Genomic DNA, 17,970 nt, shown 5'->3' with positions numbered 1-17,970 from the left:
TTCAGGCAATTCTCCTGCCTCAGCCTCCTGAGTCGCTGGGATTACAGACACACGCCACCATGCCCAGCTAATTTTTTTTTTGTATTTTTAGTAGAGACGGGGTTTCACCATGTTGACCAGGATGGTCTCGATCTCTTGACCTTGTGATCCACCCGCCTCGGCCTCCCACAGTGCTGGGATTACAGGCTTGAGCCACCGCGCCCGGCCTCATTTTATTTTTTGAGATGTAAACCGGTCATGGTTTCTCCTTTCCGTCTGTCTCTTAGACACAGCATTGAGTGAGTGCGAACATGCATCACAACTTGCTGGAAGAGGCAACTGTATCGTGTCCTGACACCTAAACCCAACATGTCCACAACCAAACTTGCTTCTCACCCGACCTAGTTCTCCAGAAAGCCCATTCTTGCAGCAGCCCAAATGACAGACCTTCATATCCTTGGCACCTTCACCACCCCCCCATGTGCAGGCAGTCACTCACACCAGCTGAGCTGTGAGTCTATCTGCATCGCCCCTCACTTCCACATGCCACTGCTGTGTGACTGCTGCTGCTGTTCATGCAGATAAGTGGATATACAGGGACATGGAAGAAGTTGTGACCTTCTGTGACCACCCCTGAGCGGCCTCGGGTTGGGAAAGTGCCTCATTATTTGTGGTGGGGAGTCTGTTAACCTGGTCCTCTTTATCCCTTGCAATTAAAGTAAACAAGATGCTTGGGAGAGAAAGTTTGTGGGCTGTCATTTGATCTGTAAGAGGAGAGGGACTGAAAATCTTCTTTGATGGCTTCTCTATGTAAATTTAACATCCAACTTGGCAAAGAAAGTTTTACCTTAGAATAACTCTTCTCAAAATGTAATCTGGGGAACTGTGGAGGGTCCCTGAGACCCTTTGTAGTGTCCATAAGGTGAAAACTATTGTTGAAAAGAATTCTAAGATGTTACTTACCTTTTTCATTCTTTCTTTCACAAGTGTGCAGTGAGTTTCCCAGAGATTACATGACTTGCAAAGAGCTTTGCTGTGATGGCTAGTGGAAGTGTGCCTGTGTTCTACTGTTTCTCAAGTCTTCTAAGGTGTTAGGGTTAGAATAAAAATACCTGCATTTTCAGAGATGAACTCAATTTGCACTTAGTATTCCTACTGTGCACTTATTGGCTATCTTTACTTATGCCTGTTACATCTGTGACCTCATTTTCTTTTAATAAGTTATTAATTTGAAATCCCAGAGTTTTCTGTCCTACATGGAAAAACAAACAGTATACTCTGTAGTCTTGATTGGAAAAACCTTTCAAAAATTTCAAATGGCATAAAATTATTTTTGAATTTAATAATTTATCCTAAAAGGATTTTTTTAATTTAAGGATAGATTATTGGCTTAAAAGGGGGATATTAGAGAACTTGATTTTTCAGCTCACGGCTGTACTACCTATGCCTAAAATGCTGAAAAAAATGAATATGTCAGAGTTCCCTGACTCATGGAGGGAAGGGATTTACTCCAGAGAAATGGGCAAAACTAAGACAAGGTGAAAGCTTTCCTGAGCTTTAGAGCTGCTAGTAATTGGTCTTATGTATCTTATGCCGCAGAACCATTTTCAGTAGTATTTTGGTGCCATTAGCATTATTTTGAGACCAACCATTTAGAGTCCTTTAAAGAAAAATGAAATGAATGGCATGGTGTGAATATAATGAGCTTTTTAAATGCCAGAAATTTTTGTTACAGCTTTTCAAGAAAGCTATAACAAAAAGTTGAAGCATGAAGCAGGATAAATGCTCAAGTTGCATGGATTGCAGAAACACACAGTAAAGCCTTGTTTAGATGAAAATGCATTGAAAGAGCTCATAGTACTTCAACTTTCTGTCAAATGAAATATCTCTCTGAAACATGAAGACCCAGTTGGTATATTGACCATAGAAGTGTATTTCTGCCTTACAAATGGAAGAAAGCCTAGAGTTGCCATTTTGCTTGTATTCTTCTGGTATCAGCACCAAGCCAATCAATACCTTTTTAGATAATCTTTTTATTGTAATATGTAACACAATGTACAATCCTTTATATTTACAATAGAAAGTATCTTTTTAGTGAATGTTTCGCAGCAAACATGAGTAGTGCCAAGATATTCAAAGTGTTGAACAACTTTTTGAATTTTGTGGTTCGTTCTGGAACAAGTGCGTTGAACTTGCATTGATGGTGCCAGAACAATGCTGGGTAAAACTCCTGATGCCCTTGTGCAAATCAAGGCAGTGGTACCAAGCTGTTGTAATCATCACGTATTCTTCACTGCCATATGCTTTCAATAAAAAACAAAATTGCCAGCTTTATTTAAGAATGTCCCTGATGAAACAGTAAAAATGATTGTCCTGATTAAATCTTGACTTATGAGTGTGCATCTCTCTGATATGCTGCATAATGCAGGGATGTGCTCATAAAGCGCTTCTGTTACATGTTTCAAAGTATAATCGTTGTCTTCAGGTAAAGCAGTGTATGATTGAATTGTGAGCTGAACTGGCCACATTTCTTTATAGAAAAACCATTTTTGCTTGACAGAATGACTGACAAACAATGGGTATGGAAAATTGTCTGGTATATTCTAAAACATGAACAAAGCCTGTCACTTCAAGGAAACAACTAACAGTGTTTGTTGCTAATTAATTTCACCATGAGTTTGACAGCTTCCCCATACTAAGGAATTTTCTGATGACATCAGTGGTGATATTAACTAGTAGGACTTTTTAATATTATATAGTGAAGTGTGTTAATCTTTGGACAACGTGTATTACTTAACCAATATTTTCCAAAAGACTAATGCACGAAGGTACAGAGTCAAGCAGGGCTAAAAGATCCATTTAAAGCAGTGCTTGCCCCGTGGCCTGTCGGGAACCAGGCCGCCCAGCGGGAGGTGAGCCGCAGTGACTGAACAAAGCTTCATCTGTATTTACAGCTGCTCCTCATTGCTTGCCTGAGCTCTGCCTCCTGTCAGATAAGCTATGGCATTAGAGTCTCACAGAAGCGTGAACCCTATTGTGAACTGCACGTGGGAGGGATCTAGGTTGCATGCTTCTTATGAGAATCTAATGCCTGATGATCTGCTACTAGATGGGACTGTCTAGTTACAGGAAAACATGCTCAGGCTCCCACTGATTCTGGATTATGTTGAGTTGTATAATTACTATATCTTACAATGCAATAATAATAGAAATAAAGTGCACAATAAATGTAACATGCTTGAATCATTCCAAAACCATCCTGCTTCCTCCTAGTCCGTGGAAAATTGTCTTCCACAAAACTGGTCCCTGGTGCCAAAAAGGTTGGAGACCACTGATTTAAAGCATTCAAGTAAGTTTTATTGTACCAAAGTTCAAAAATTTATTGATAAGTTTTTAGATTCCTCATTGCAACTAACCTGTAAGAACACTGATGCATTGAGTTTTGGAGTGGTATCAAAGATGAATATCCAGAATTATTTGAAAAATGAATAAAATACCGTTTCCTTTTCACTGCTTTGCTGTGTTTTGATTTTTTTTCAATTACAGCAACAAATTGCAGAAGCAGATGTGAAAATCCAGGTCTTTTTTTTTTTTTTTTGGTCAAAGAGAAGTATACAGTTTAAAATAATGGCACTCCTTCCACTAAATATTTTTTGTTTTGGAAAATATGGTTTTTTTGTTTGTTTGAGATGGAGTCTTGCTATGTCTCCCAGGCTGGAGTCGAGTGTGGTGGCACCATGTTGTCTCACTGCAACCTCCACCTCCCAGGTTCAAGCAGTTCCGCCTCAGCCTCCCGAAAATATAGTTACTTTAATAATGATGTCTGTTAACGTGTTTATTGTTTTTAAGTCAATTAATAAAGATGCTAAACATTTATTTGTTTTGATATCTAACACGCTAAATATTAATAGCTATAACCCACATAAACAGTAGCTCTTTGGAGTTCTCCATTTTTGAGAGTATAAAGAAGTTCTAAGACCAAAAAATTAGAGAAGTGCCGTCTTAAGAGTGTTAAGTTCAACTTGGCAGGAGCAAGATGGAAAGCTACATGCTGTAGATGGTTGGAGGTTTTTTACGTTTTATTTTTGTTTTTAATACCTATGTATTGTTAAAGCGATCCTGTAACAGGCAGTATTGCTGCGAGGTGGTTAAGAACTAGGTTTTCTCAGGCAGTAGTACTTGGGATAGTACAGTTAAGCACTCACCAGCTTGTGGCATATAAACGGCAAAAAATGTTACCTGCTAATCACAGTGGAGTAGGAAGAACCAACTCCATTACGAACTGTCCATGTTGTTGAACTGACACTTCACATTCAATTAACAATTTGTTCGGTGCCTCCTTCATGTTTTCCCTTTGTGGAGATGAGATGAATATTGTTGTACCTGTTTCATATCTTCAGGATTTGCTTTCCCCTGCAGCTCTAGTCTTTTCAATCTTTAAAACAAAAAACGAAACAAATCCCCCCCTTTTTTTTTTTAGAGTTCATCTGTACTTGATTTTTTTTAAAAATTATTATACTTTAAGTTCTGGAGTACATGTGCAGATCATGCAGGATTGTCACATAGGTATACGCGTGACATAGTGGTTTGCTGCATCCACCATCCCCCGCCCCCCAGTCACCTACATTAGGTATTTCTCCTAATGTTACCCCTCCCCAATCTCCCCACCTCCTGCTCTCCCTCCCCTAGCCTCCCAAACCCCCAACAGGCCCCAGTGTCTGATGTTCCCCTCCCTGTGTCCATGTGTTCTCATTGTTCAACACTCACTTATGAGTGAGAACATGCGGTGTTTGGTTTTCTGTTCTTGTGTCAGTTTGCTGAGAATGGTGGTTTCCAGCTTCATGTCCCTGCAAAGGACATGAACTCATCCTTTTTTATGGCTGCATAGTATTCCATGGTGTATATGTGCCATGTTTTCTTTATCCAGTTTATCATTGATGGGCATTTGGGTTGTCCAAGTCTTTGCTATTGTAAACATTGCTGCAATGAACATGTATGTGCATGTGTCTTTATAATAGAATGATCTATCCCTTTGGGTATATACCCAGTAATGGGATTGCTGAGTCAAATGGTATTTCTATTTCTAGATTCTTGAGGAATCACCATATTGTCTTCCACAATGGTTGAACTAATTTACATTCCCACCAACAGTGTAAAGTGTTCCTATTTCTCCACATCCTCTCCAGCATCTGTTGTCTCCAGATTTTTTAATGATCACCATTCTAACTGGTGTGAGATGGTGTCTCAGTGTGGTTTTGATTTGCATTTCTCTAATGACCAGTGATGATGAGCATTTTTTCATATGTTTGTTGGCCGCATAAATGTCTTGACAAGTATCTGTTCATATACTTTGCCCACTTTTTGATAGGGTTGTTTTTTTATTGTAAATTTGAACAAACCGTTTTTAGCCATGGCCATTCATTATTTTGCTTTTGGGAATTGTCTTTCAGTTTCAAATGTTCCAGGAAATACTGTCTCTGGGCTTCCTCAGTATCCCTCTGCACTTGCTGAAATAAGTGACTGTAAGAATCTAAGTTCTTAACTGGTTTCAGGTGCCAGCAGTGGCTACACTTAGTGTCCCTTTAAGGGCTGCTTGAGGAAAAGCTGAGGCCTTTCCCATAATGTGGCCTATCCTAGACACCTCCCTCATCACTTGAGGCCTGTGCAGTGAAAGCAGAGATGCACCCACGGTGAGAAGGTTCTCCTCTGCTCACTTACTTGAGAACATTAGCTGGGCCAAAAGGCCTCAGGTGTTTTATAGATGCTGGACACCTGTTGCGTCCAGTCACTGACCCCTCAGAAGCCACCAGGCAGCTACCACCCACCTGGTTTTGGAGTACTAAAGAGTATAACCCTTATGACCAAGAAAGGGTGTATATTTTGAAAGGACCTTATTTTCCTTCTGTTTCCTGTAATTTGGGTTTTGGTATGATTAGGGATTGCAAGAAAGCTTCTGCTACCTCTTGCATTTAACTTGGAATCACTTTCTTAAATCTACTTGAGGCACCGAGTACCGTCCTGTAAGTTCGGATCTTACAGATGATGTCTGTGTGTGTGGTTTGTTTTGTTTTGTTTTGAACCTTTTCTCCATTTATAATGCAAAATAGAAGATGATTGAGGGGATGGGACACCTGAGTTGGCTTTGAAGCTCATCTGCCTTTTCTGTTGTAAAAGATGTTCCAGCGGGTGAGAGGGGAGAGGCCGCAGGTTGGTGTGCAGTATGCGATAGGCCTGCCTGTAGGGAGGGTGGGTGGTTTGCCGTTAGACCCAGCAAAGCAAGCTGGACAGCTCTGCTTTGCTCTCAGGATGTGCCTGCCTGGGCGTTGGGGACAGGTTGAGGACCATGGCAGTCCCAAGCTGTATGTGACTGGACCATCTTGACCCCCAAGGCAAAGACTGATTTCATGATCAGCAGGAGCTAAAGCTGACGAGGAGGTGGAGCTAGACTAAATTAAGTTATGTGTTCTTTTGAAAAGTATCTGTTCATATCCTTTGGCCACTTTTTGATGTGTATACGTATGTAAAAAACTCGCACTTTCTGCACATGTGCCCCAGAACTTAAAGTATAGTAGTAATAAAATAAAAAACAACAAAAAATTTTGTGATCTTTGAAACTATAAGAAAATGGCTTTTCTACATGACCCTCTCTCCAGAGATGATGGTAAAACAAAAACTCTTCACAGCTTCCTAAATATTGCTGCGAGCCTTTTTGTCTCACACCTCTGCTTTTCTAGGCTGGTTCATTGTAAGACAGCATGTGAGTGTTAACACAAGATTTACAGGGCACTTTGTGTTTGTTCTGGGACCTATTTGTATCCTCAGACATTGTGGACAAGTTGATAACAGTTGTAGTCAAGACTTAAAGCCTTCACCAGGATCCACCGACTTTGTCTCTGTGATGTGCAGGTTCTCTGTGCAGTAACCACCTCTGTTGCATTAGATCCCAGCTGGTGTCAGCGCTGTGCGGTGTCAATTCTGAATCTCAGTTCAGCCTTTGTTTGGCCAGACTTTGTGTGAGCAACCCTTTATCCCTTTATCACAGGGCCTGGCTCACGGGAGGCCCTTGACTGGCTTCCCATTGGCGAACTCAGCAGTCTCTTTCGTTCCGTTCCTGAATCTAAAACCACAGCTTTGCCCATTCGCTGGCAATCTTAGTGTTCATTTCAGTTGAAGAGTTTGTTTTGAAGAGCTGGAGGGATAAAAGGTCACATCATTAACTCTGCTCATTTTCTTCCCACAAGGTATTTGAAAAGAAAATGCCGTTCATTAGGATGCTGAGGCGAGTGGGGCAGAGCCCAGCGTGTGTCTGCTGGACGTCCGTCCTGCCGGTCCGATTTCTGGGCGTCTCCCCTCGGCAAATTCCAGCAGATGCTAACTTCCACTCTGCCTCTTTCTCTGACACAGACCATCCACGGGTCTTAATTACAGGTTGGATTTTCTTTTCTTTTCTTTTTTTTTTTTTTTTTTTTTTTTTTTTTATTTCCATGGCTTGATTCTTACTTTCTTTCCTATGCTATGTGGCTGTGCCTTTGTTTTTGGAATGTGTAATATGCTATCTGAATTACACTGCCTGTCCCTGTAGCCAGTAATGCAGCAAAAACAGGCTTGGCCAGATGACAGAATCTGGATTTATTGTCTGCACTATTAAAAGGATTTCGGAATTAGGTATTTTATTATACAAAGTTTTAAATTAGGGCAGCTGATCTTATTGATCAGACACTGCCTTTTCCACTGTTGCCAGCACTTGGTTTTCCCTGTCATAATTTTTTTTGTTTTCTGAAGGAATCTAGGAACCCTAGATAGCTTCTCTGGAACTTGGTTCCCTTCCATATTAGGATCAGTATGGGGAGCGAAGGCTGGTTACAGGAAGGTGCTGGGGCTAGAACATTAATTCTGGTGTTAGGCATGCCTTTCCCTGGCCAGATTCCTCAACCTAAACTCAGAGTCGTTAATCCCAAACTGTTATTGCACATTTGCATGTTGAAAATAGAGAAGTTAAGTTTAGCGTCTGGCCAAGGGACTTGTTCCCATGGCACTCACCGTTGTCATCGAGCTCATCACGGCCCTTGAGCTCATCATCGCCATTGAGCTCATCGTTGCCAGTGACTTGCGCCCTCAACATCCATACCGCAATATGTTCAGCACCTGATTCCGTGTCCTTCTCATTCCACACTTTACTCTGTCACTTCCAGCCAGCCCAAGCCTACCTCCAGTTTGATGGACATGTTTTATTTCTCTTTCTTGCCAGGCTTTTTTCCCTTGGTTTTACAGCATTAACCTCGTGTGTGTGTGTGTGTGTGTGCGCGTGCGTGTGCGCACGCGCACACACCTCTGCTTCTTTTACCACCTTCTCTGCTTCTGATGCTGAAGTAAGTTTCAAGCTTCGATTTCCCTCCATGCCTTTCTTCTGATTTACCCATCATGTTGTCCAAGTGTTTGTTTTATTCCCTCTCACCTCCACTAATAATGTATATTTCAGGGTGTCCTGGTTTTATTACCAAGTTAATAAATGCTTACAGGAAATCCCACTTTTATATCTTCCTGCCTCACCTATTTCTCCCAAATGAAATGGACTGTTGTCCTTTTCCAAATGTGCTCCTAGCCCACTTCCGTCCCATTTCTGTCAATGGCATGTTTAAGCCTTCAAATTAGAAGCTGTACTATTCAGTGTAATTTCCCAGTGCCACCTTGCAGTTATCTACATTTTTTTTTCCAAATGGCTGCTTGGTTTCTCCCACCCTCTTTGCCCTTTCATATCCCAGTCCAGTTCTAATAGAAAATGGGATTCTGGCTCATCTCACCAGAGGTGGCTATTAATCTGTTTATATTGGTTTTGAATGATTTTGTCACCCATAGCAGACAAGCTTCAGAGCTTATCAAAATAATGAAGGCCAGGGGTGAGTTCCTGCCCCAAGAAATTCCAGACTTGTGTCTGGCTCTCAAGAGATTTTCTTCTTCTTGTGCCCTTGCTTCTCCTCTTTCTCTGAACCACCCCATGCTGGCGAGAGTGTTGTCTCTGAAACCAATATTACCTGTATTGATCTCTGTCCTAGCCTGGGGAGGTCATTGCATTTCCAAGTGCTGCACCATATTCCTGGGAAGATTTGAAATAAGCAGGAGTTACATCAGCTCAACCTAGGATTTGCCTAGTTAGCTAAGACTGAAAACTAGTTATTGCATTCTGGGAATAATAATCGAACTGGTTAGATGTGCATTAAAGCTTCACTTTTTTTTTTTTCTTTTTCACCTAGGGGGTCTTGGCCAGCTGGGAGTGGGGCTTGCTAATCTTTTGAGGTAAGAACTCTAAAAACTTGAAATTTAAAATCTGAGTTCTTAAATATGTGGAGCTCATCTGTAATGTCTTTTAAACTACTTTTCTCTCTCATCTTGCTCCTTAGCATTAAGATATATCTAAATAACTGCTTAAAATATTATATACTTGTTTGAGATGGAGCCTCGCTCTGTCACCCAGGCTGGAGTGCAGTGGTGCAATCTCAGCTCACTGTAACCTCCACCTCCTGGGTTCAAGCGATTCTCATGCCTTAGCCTCCCAAATAGCTAGGACTATAGGCACATGCCACCACGTCTGGATAATTTTTTGTAGTTTTGGCAGAGACAGGTTCTTGCTGTGTTGCCCAGGCTGGCTGGACCTCAGGCAATATGTCCACCTCACCTTCTCAAAGTCCTGGGATTGCAGACATGAGCCACTGTGCCCAGCCTTAAACACATTTTATTTTGCCTCTGAATATCACAGACGTGTTGCAAGCCCTTGACTCAACATCTCCAGACTGGTCCTTTGCTCTCCTCTCTCTCTGTTTCCTAACTTAGGCAAAATGAGACACACAGCTCCCAAAGAAGCACTTTGACTTTTAGTTGTTTGGGAGCCAAGGGAAGTACAGGCACAAACTGGAAGGGAACCGTGTGGGATTTGGAGGGAATGGGATAAGAGAATAAGAAGAGGGGAGAGAAGAATGAGAAGGAAGATGTAAAAAACTCTAGAGCGTAAGGGGAAGAAATTGGAGACAAACAGGATTAACAGTCAGGCGAGAGGAGACATAGAAGACAGAGCCATGGGCAGGGAAATAGAAGCCCGAGTGTGAGAGGCAAGAGCTGAAGGTGGGGAGTTGAGGAGGAAGGGGAAGTAGAGACTTGGAGGCTGGTGGAAAATTACAGTTCTTATTTTGAAAGACTTTTCACAGGACTCATTGCATCTTAATGTTGCCAACTTGTGTGTATTGATTTTCCCTTTAGGAAACGATTCGGGAAGGACAGTGTGATTTTGTCTGACATAAAGAAACCCCCCGATCGTGTCTTTCACAGCGGTAAGAGATTAGTAGGCCTTGCTTTTATTTTTATGTTTAATGTTCACAGCACAAAGAGGTGGCTCATGCAGTTGGTGGGTGCAACAGCTCATAGCCCAGTTTATGACTCAAAGAGAAGTTATCGAGGCACTGGTATTTCACTTAAATATTTTTTAATGCTGCTGCTTGTTCAAGTGATAAAAGAACAGAAGAGTTCTTTTGACCTTAAAGTTTTCGGAATAATATCTTTTGATGTTATTTGAAATAAAAACTTTGTTTCCTGTCTTTTTTGTGTTTAAAGTTAACTTACTGACTCGGAGAGAATACAAACAAAAACTAAGTTCTGTATTGAAGAAAAGGAACTTTAGAAATTTGGAGAAATTTGCAGAAGTAAGGGGGATATGACAAAAAAAAAAAAAAAGAAAAAAATTTGGAGAAATTAATCCTGATGTTACAGTGTAGAATTGCTGTTAAACTATGACACACATACATACACACACACAAACTCAAGCTCGTTTAGTCAGGTGTTCTTACTGCTTCAGAAATGTTTTTGTGACCAGGCATGGTGGCTCACACCTGTAATCCCAGCAATTTGGGAGGCTGAGGTTAGGAGGATCACTTGGGCCCAGGAGTTCAAGACTACCCTGGGCAATATAGTGAGATCCTGTCCACAAGAAATAAAAAATGAGCTGGGCATGGTGGCAGGTGCCTGTAGTCCTACCTACTTGGGAGGACCATGTGAGCCCAGGAGATGGAGGCTCTAGTGAGTGATTGTATCACTGCACTCCAACCTGAGCGACAGCGAGGCTCTGTTCCCGCTGCCCCTAAAATAAGGTTTTGTAATGCCCCCTGCTTTTTCCTGGTTCAGCGTCAGCCTTTTGCTGCTCACCATGGGGAAAAGTGACAGTTTGCTGTAAGTGGCGAAAATTGGCACAGAACAAGATGAGCTTTACCTCTGTGTAATTAAGTGTGATGAACTCATGATTTTGGCTCTTCTATACGAGGGTGGTGGTGGTGGTGGTGGTTAATAAGCGCATTTCTCTGTTCCTTTTCAAATGTGCACCTTGGAGGCAGAGGGAAGTCACTCTGTGCATACAGGGCTGGGAGGAACAGCGCCCACTCTGGAGCCCGATGCCTAGCTGCAACCCTAATTCCTCCTCTTATTCTCTGATCCTGGCAAGTTGCTTAACCTCTCTGTGCCTGTTTCCTCATCAGTAAAATGTGTTTACCTCCAAGGCTGTGTGGGAGAGAAATGTACGTAAAGTCCTCAGAACAGGGCCTGGCCCAGGTAGGTCCTGTAGGATCATTTGCTGTCATTACCTTGGGGTGTGGTTATGACTTGTGATTCTTGTATAAGAAAAGCGCTGCCTAGTGCCCAGCTGGCTTAGTTACCGCCCGGCTACCAGGGAAATTCACAAGTCAACGGGGGAAAGGGGAAAGGTCCATTTAGTTCTTCAAACCACCACCCTTTTCACTTTCATGGTTTCAGTGTATGTTCCTTGCAGGTCCATTCATTTATTCTGATATCTTGGATTACAAGAATCTTCGGGAGATCGTGGTAAACAACCGCATCACCTGGCTGTTTCATTATAGCGCTTTGCTCAGCGCCGTTGGGGAAGCAAACGTTTCCCTGGCGAGAGCCGTGAATATAACAGGTAAGCGTCTGGCGCTGGCTGGATGTGATTTGTTTGCCAGCTTTTCTAGTTCTTTAAGAAGAGATGTTTTCAGATTCTGATTGTGTCTGTTCATTTCAGGCCTGCATAACATCCTGGACGTTGCTGCGGAACACAACCTGCGATTGTTTGTACCTAGCACGATCGGAGCTTTTGGACCCACCTCTCCCCGAAACCCAACCCCCGATCTCTGTATTCAGAGACCCAGGACCATCTACGGGGTATCCAAGGTCCACGCAGAGCTCATGGGAGAAGTAAGCATCACTCAGCAAGATTGCTGAATGTGGCCTGGGCTGCACGATTTGTTGTTTACTTTTTCATTCTTTCTGCCTCCAACGCCTGTTGATTCATCCTTGGGGGAACTTGACCTCTCCCTGGCTTCCAGCCCCAGAGTCGTTTACTTAACTCACTGGGTTTGCCATGTGGCAGGTGTCTCCAGCTCCTGCAACCTCCTCAGCCCTGGCAGGGCCACCTTTGCACAGCTGTATGGGAACACTCAGCATTTCCTGGGTGCCCTGAGCACAGCCCCCCCCTCTTCAGTTGCTGCTTGTTGTACTTGCACCCCGCCATTCTGGCTTCCAGTATTGGCAGCCATTGCTAGTAACTCTAAAAGTTACAGAAAAGTTCAAACATCTTACTGGGTTTTGTTTTTTGAGACAGAGTCTTGCTCTGTCACCCAGACTGGAGTGCAGAGGCCTGCTCTCAGCCTATGGCAACCTCCACCTCCTGGCTTCAAGGGATTCTCGTGCCTTAGCCTCCCAAGTAGCTGGGGTTATGGGCACATACTACCATGCCCAGCTAAATTTTGTATTTTTAGTAGAGGTAGCGTTTTGCCATGTTGGCCAGGCAGGTCTCAAACTTCTGACCTCAAGTGATTCACCCACTTCAGCATCCCAAAGTGCTGGGATTATAGGTGTGAACTACTGTAAAATACTCTTTATCTTTCTAACTCTTGTAGATTTCGTTGCTGCCTCTCCTCCAGCCCTGCCATAGCCATCGCCCTCTCATCCGCTGTTCTCTCCTCTGCTCTCCCCCCGCCCGCGTGTGGGAATGCACTCATGCGGAATCGTTTAGGAATGATGATCAGTGGTGCCTTTCCAAAGAGAGGATGGAAATCCCCACTGTAGGCTAATGTGTTATTTACAGCATTGATGTATCACCAAAAAGTTGATGTTTTCTTAAAGATAAAAACTTAGGAGTCTTTATTTTCTTTAGGAGTATTTAAATATAACTGCATGGAATGACATTTCAGAGAAAGGCAGGTTTTTTTTTTTTTTCTTTTTTTCCATCTATCTGATTTAAAATATCTGTGTTTGAATACATTTTCTCTTTCTTATAGTATTATCATTACCGGTATGGGTTAGATTTCCGATGCCTGAGATATCCTGGAATCATTTCAGCTGACTCCCAGCCTGGAGGAGGAACAACCGGTTAAGTGTTGTTTTCTATTTCTTATGTCTCTTAGATATTGGATAGGCTTTCGGGCCAGGTGCGGTGGCTCATGCTTGTAATCCCAGCACTTTGGGAGGCTGAGGCAGGAGTTCGAGACAAGTGAGACCTTGTCTCTACAAAAAATAAACAAAAATTAGCCAGGCATGATGGCCTGCACTTGTAGTCTGAGCTACTTGGAGGCTGAGGCAGGAGGGTCTCTTGAACACAGAAGGCCAAGGCCAAGATCGTGCCACTGCACTCCAGTGAGTCACTCCAGGGTGACAGAGTGAGACCCTGTCTCAAAAAAACAAACAAACAAAAATAGACTGACTTATTGCTAAGAGGATTTGTCTTTGTGATAAATGAAATTTCTGTCTTTTTTTTTTTGAAAGTCTTGCTCTGTCGTAATGGTGTGATCTTGGCTCACTGCAACCCCTGTTTCCTGGGTTCCAGTGATTCCCCTGCCTAAGCCTCCCGAATAGCTGGGACTAGAGGTACATGCCACCACACCTGGCTAATTTTTTTGTATTTTAGTAAAGATGGAGTTTCACCATGTTGGCCAGGATGGTCTGAATCTCCTGACATCGTGATCCGCCCACCTCGGCCTCCCAAAGCGCTGGGACTACAGGCGTGAGTCATTGCGCTTGGCTGGAGTTGTCAGTTTTTAAGAATCTGGTGTGAAAAAGGCTCTGAGACTGGAACACTTGAGAACTGCTGCCGTGATCCAAGAGGCTCGTTCATTGCTTTGTTCTGACCCACACATGGGATTCCCTTTCAGACTATGCTGTCCAGATTTTTCATGATGCCATAAAGCATGGCAAATTCGAGTGCAACCTGGAAGCCCACACGAGGCTGCCGATGATGTATATTGATGACTGTCTCAGGGCCACCCTGGAGGTCATGGAGGCCCCCACCGAGTCCCTCTCCATGAGGACCTACAACGTCAGTGCCATGAGCTTCACACCCGAGGAGCTGGCCCAGGAGGTCCTCAAGCATGTGCCAGAGTTCCAGATCACATACAACGTGGATGCCATCCGGCAGGCCATAGGTTGGTACCTGGCCTTTACTGTGAGTTCCTGGAAGACATAAACCTTGGAAGGATAAGGAGAGCCTAGATCCTTCCCCAGGGTCCAGGCACGTTTTGGACAAGAAGCCGAGCTTGAGAAATTGTTGAGCCCAAGCTAGCAGATGTTTTGATTTTGGGGGGAATGATATCTAAAGTGGGTGAAATAATTTAATTCCAAATAAACAGCTTGTTAGCCTTTAATCATTTTTTATAGTTTAAACATAAAGCAAGGAAAAATAGAAGCAATAGAGGTAGTATGAAGATGGCCTGAGTTTTCAAATACTATAACGTTGCCAATTTGTGGGTGGAAGCACCTCTTTGAGTATAAAACCTCATGGGGTTGTGTGAGATTTTAATAATGAGTGAAAATTCACAGTGCCTGACAAAAGATGGGTTAACAGTCTTCTGCCCTAAGAGGGTGACTGTGCATCACAGCGGTTCTGCTTTACTCGAAGGAATTTCCTGTTTCATACCTTGGACGATAGACCTTTATGTAAAATGGTCAAGACCTTTTTGCAAATCCACAACCCGAATAACTGAAGCTACTCTTCCGTCTGTTTTCCTAGCGGATAGTTGGCCGATGAACTTTGATGACAGCAATGCTCGGAAGGACTGGGGGTGGAAACACGGTTTTGACCTTCCAGAGTTGGTGACTACCATGTTGAACTTCCATGGATCTGAAACCAGAGTTTCCCAAGCCAACTGAAAGAGTTTGAAAGAGGAGATCGTGCGTGTCCTCGTCCACTGTCCAAGGAGAACTGTCAGCACTCCATGGTTCTAGATTCCGAAGAGCCTACATTATTTGGAACTGACTAATTGGACTAAATTTTGGCAGTTCATATTGAACCGCTAGACAAAGAATGGAGTTAATTTCAAGCATTTTCAGAATGTTGTAGGTATGGTGGTGGGGACTTGTCAGTTTTCACTGTTTGCCTAAACTTGTCTAAACACATTCCACAGAATAAGACTTAAGTCATCCTTAGGTTCCATTTCCTTAATTAAGATGAGCTGACCATTTCTGGGAAGGTGGAAGTATGTGACATTTGTATTTAATTAGATTCAATTTAAATATTCCTCCTAAGACTCAATCATTCTCTTGACTAGCGACCAAAGATTACATTTTAAGGACTTTCAAATATGTACTCCTGATTGAAAAGTCTTCTTTACTATCCCAGCAGAACGTAAAACACGTTTGGTGTATTCATCTCCTGTTCATCACGGTTAAGATATTTTGACACTGCCTCAACAATTACCACTTCTAGTTTTTCTGTAAGATGCTAGATCTGTCGGAAATTAAGAATTTAAAGATGATGTAACCAGTGAAGAGTAGCCCCTCCCTTATTTTGATTGCCCTCCTGTTAGTGAGCTAAGTGTAGTTCCCAGGAACACAATTCCCTGACCTGGCAATGTCAGCATCTAGGGAGATTGTCTAATATACAGGTTCCTGGGCTATGCCCCTTTAGCTTTACTCGTTATGTGCCAGGTGCCACTGGCTATTTGAATCCAGCTGAGGCCCACTAGTCAGACTGATTTAAACCAACGCAGTTTTCTGAAGAGCACTTGCTTGTTACATCCTTTTTTTAGACCTTCCTAGGTTGAGCCTTCAGAAGAGCTACTCTAAACCCTCTGATGCAGTTACCATATAGATACATCCAGGTTAACTTTTTAAATTAAAGTTAGGCCAAATCACCAATTTGTGATGGTATTTTATGGCAAGGACATGAGTATGTTCTGAAAATACTTTAAATCCTGTCATTTATAAAAATAAATGTTTCTGATGCAATGACCATATAGATACGTACAGGTTAACTTTTTTCCAGTGACCTCAGAATGTACTACATGTAAAATCACTAGAAAGTGAGACTTCCAATTTCACAGATTAATCATGGAAATATTTGATAACAGCTATCAAGGATTAAAAGGCATTTATGTTACATGCTTAATAATAAAATGCTATGCATTTGGAGTTTTGAACTGTTAGGTCAAAGCGTGAAATTTTTTGAAGGCATAACTGGATTTGACATCTAATTTGACTCTTAACTGGAGAACTTTTAGGTAAGTGTATTGTTTAATAGTTACATTATTATAGCTTTTTCCTCCACTAAATATTAGTCTTGCGTTTGTAAATTTTATTTTTCTTTCCAGCTACTCTTGAGAGGCAGGAAGATTTTATTTTTTAAAACAGACAGCTAGTAATGAATTCTTTTTCTGAGAGTTTATTGAGATACAGTTTACATACCATAAAATTTATTTATAGTTCTGTGGTTTTCAATATATTAAAGAGTTTTGCAACCATCACTATAATCTTGAGCCATTTCAACATCCCAGAAAGAAACCATATTATATAAACCCTTCTCACCCTAGGCAACCAATAGTGTATGTGTGTCCCTGGGTTTGCCCCTTCTGGGCATTTTATATAACTGGAATGCGGCCTTGTACTGGCTTCTTGTACTAGCAATCCATTTTCAAGGTTCATCCATGTTTTAGCATATATCAGTACGTTTTTTTATTGCTAAATAATATTGCATTGTAAGGATAATACTGTATTTTCTTTATCCATTCATCCACTGAGGGACATTTAAGTTTTTCCGTGCACTTTTTAAGCTATTATGAATAATGCTATGAATATTTGGGTAGATAATTGAGTTTTAAAACAATTGCTTACTGTTTATAATTTAAGAAATAGTTCTTAAGTTTGCTTAACTTATTCTCAGTTATCTTAAAGGAACAAGCGATTCTTCCCTTTCATCAGATAAGAAGCAACTCGAGCGACCTTTGACCCCTAGACCCTAGTCTCCCGGCGTTTCCTACCGGGGATCCTAGGATGACCTTGTGTTTGAGATCCTTTGGAGGCGTTTGTTCCACACAGCTTCCTTGCATCTTTTCAAATCTATAAACGTACCTCTCAGAGACCTTAGATAAGAGCGAGAAAACAATGAATGCTTCAGCTTCTTTGGATACTTCTTACTCACTGACCCCTTTGTACTCCAAGACTAGAATTAGAGTCGCCCCTTCTCTCTGAACACTCAATATCTGGTGCATGTCTTGGGACCCCAGAGCCCATCAATGTGTTCCTGTAAAATGCTTTCCTTTCTGTTGGGAGAAAGGGCTTCTTATGGGTAATTTTGGAAATGACCCAAAAAGCTACTTAGAAGGAAAAGTGGATTTAACCACCGAAATAGTTTTTTTAATAAATAAAAAAGAATACCAAGATTGGCTTTGTTTTGATGTTTTACACAGACTGCTAGTGTGGTTATTAGTTTTCTGCTCACATGTTTGTAGCCTTGCTGGGATATGCCCCATGTTGCTACACAAACAGCGATACCCATGTCTACCATCAAGACAGATGGCCTGGAGTCCAGAACAGACTCAGCAAAACCTGCTGCTGTGTTTTGGGCACTTACTATGGTAGATGGGAGATACTAAGTATTTTTTAACTTGTATGGGCCAAATCACCAATTTGTGACGGTATTTTATGGTAAGGGCATGAGTGCTTTAAATGCTTTAAATTCTATCATTT

At 42.0% G+C, this 17,970-nt stretch overlaps 1 protein-coding gene across 2 annotated transcripts in view; it reads left to right on the top strand.

Annotated features, from left to right (window-relative positions):
* Nucleotides 1-15,253, top strand: part of LOC116543073 (L-threonine 3-dehydrogenase, mitochondrial) — a 26,419-nt gene extending 11,166 nt beyond the window's left edge. For both annotated transcript variants that reach the window (XM_032268387.1, XM_032268386.1), the window contains exons 2-9: nucleotides 7,221-7,407; nucleotides 9,231-9,273; nucleotides 10,231-10,301; nucleotides 11,786-11,935; nucleotides 12,035-12,207; nucleotides 13,293-13,383; nucleotides 14,163-14,432; nucleotides 15,017-15,253. In XM_032268387.1, the coding sequence (XP_032124278.1) occupies nucleotides 7,236-7,407; nucleotides 9,231-9,273; nucleotides 10,231-10,301; nucleotides 11,786-11,935; nucleotides 12,035-12,207; nucleotides 13,293-13,383; nucleotides 14,163-14,432; nucleotides 15,017-15,156 (1,110 nt within the window). In that variant the 5' untranslated portion in view covers nucleotides 7,221-7,235 and the 3' untranslated portion in view covers nucleotides 15,157-15,253. The remainder of the gene's footprint in view (nucleotides 1-7,220; nucleotides 7,408-9,230; nucleotides 9,274-10,230; nucleotides 10,302-11,785; nucleotides 11,936-12,034; nucleotides 12,208-13,292; nucleotides 13,384-14,162; nucleotides 14,433-15,016) is intronic.
* Nucleotides 15,254-17,970: the final 2,717 nt, after the last annotated feature.

This window comes from Sapajus apella, unplaced genomic scaffold (assembly GCF_009761245.1).
Source record: "Sapajus apella isolate SASKATOON/1434 unplaced genomic scaffold, GSC_monkey_1.0 scaffold180, whole genome shotgun sequence".
Lineage (NCBI taxonomy): Eukaryota > Metazoa > Chordata > Mammalia > Primates > Cebidae > Sapajus > Sapajus apella.
This window is presented reverse-complemented; position numbering and strand designations above follow the sequence as displayed.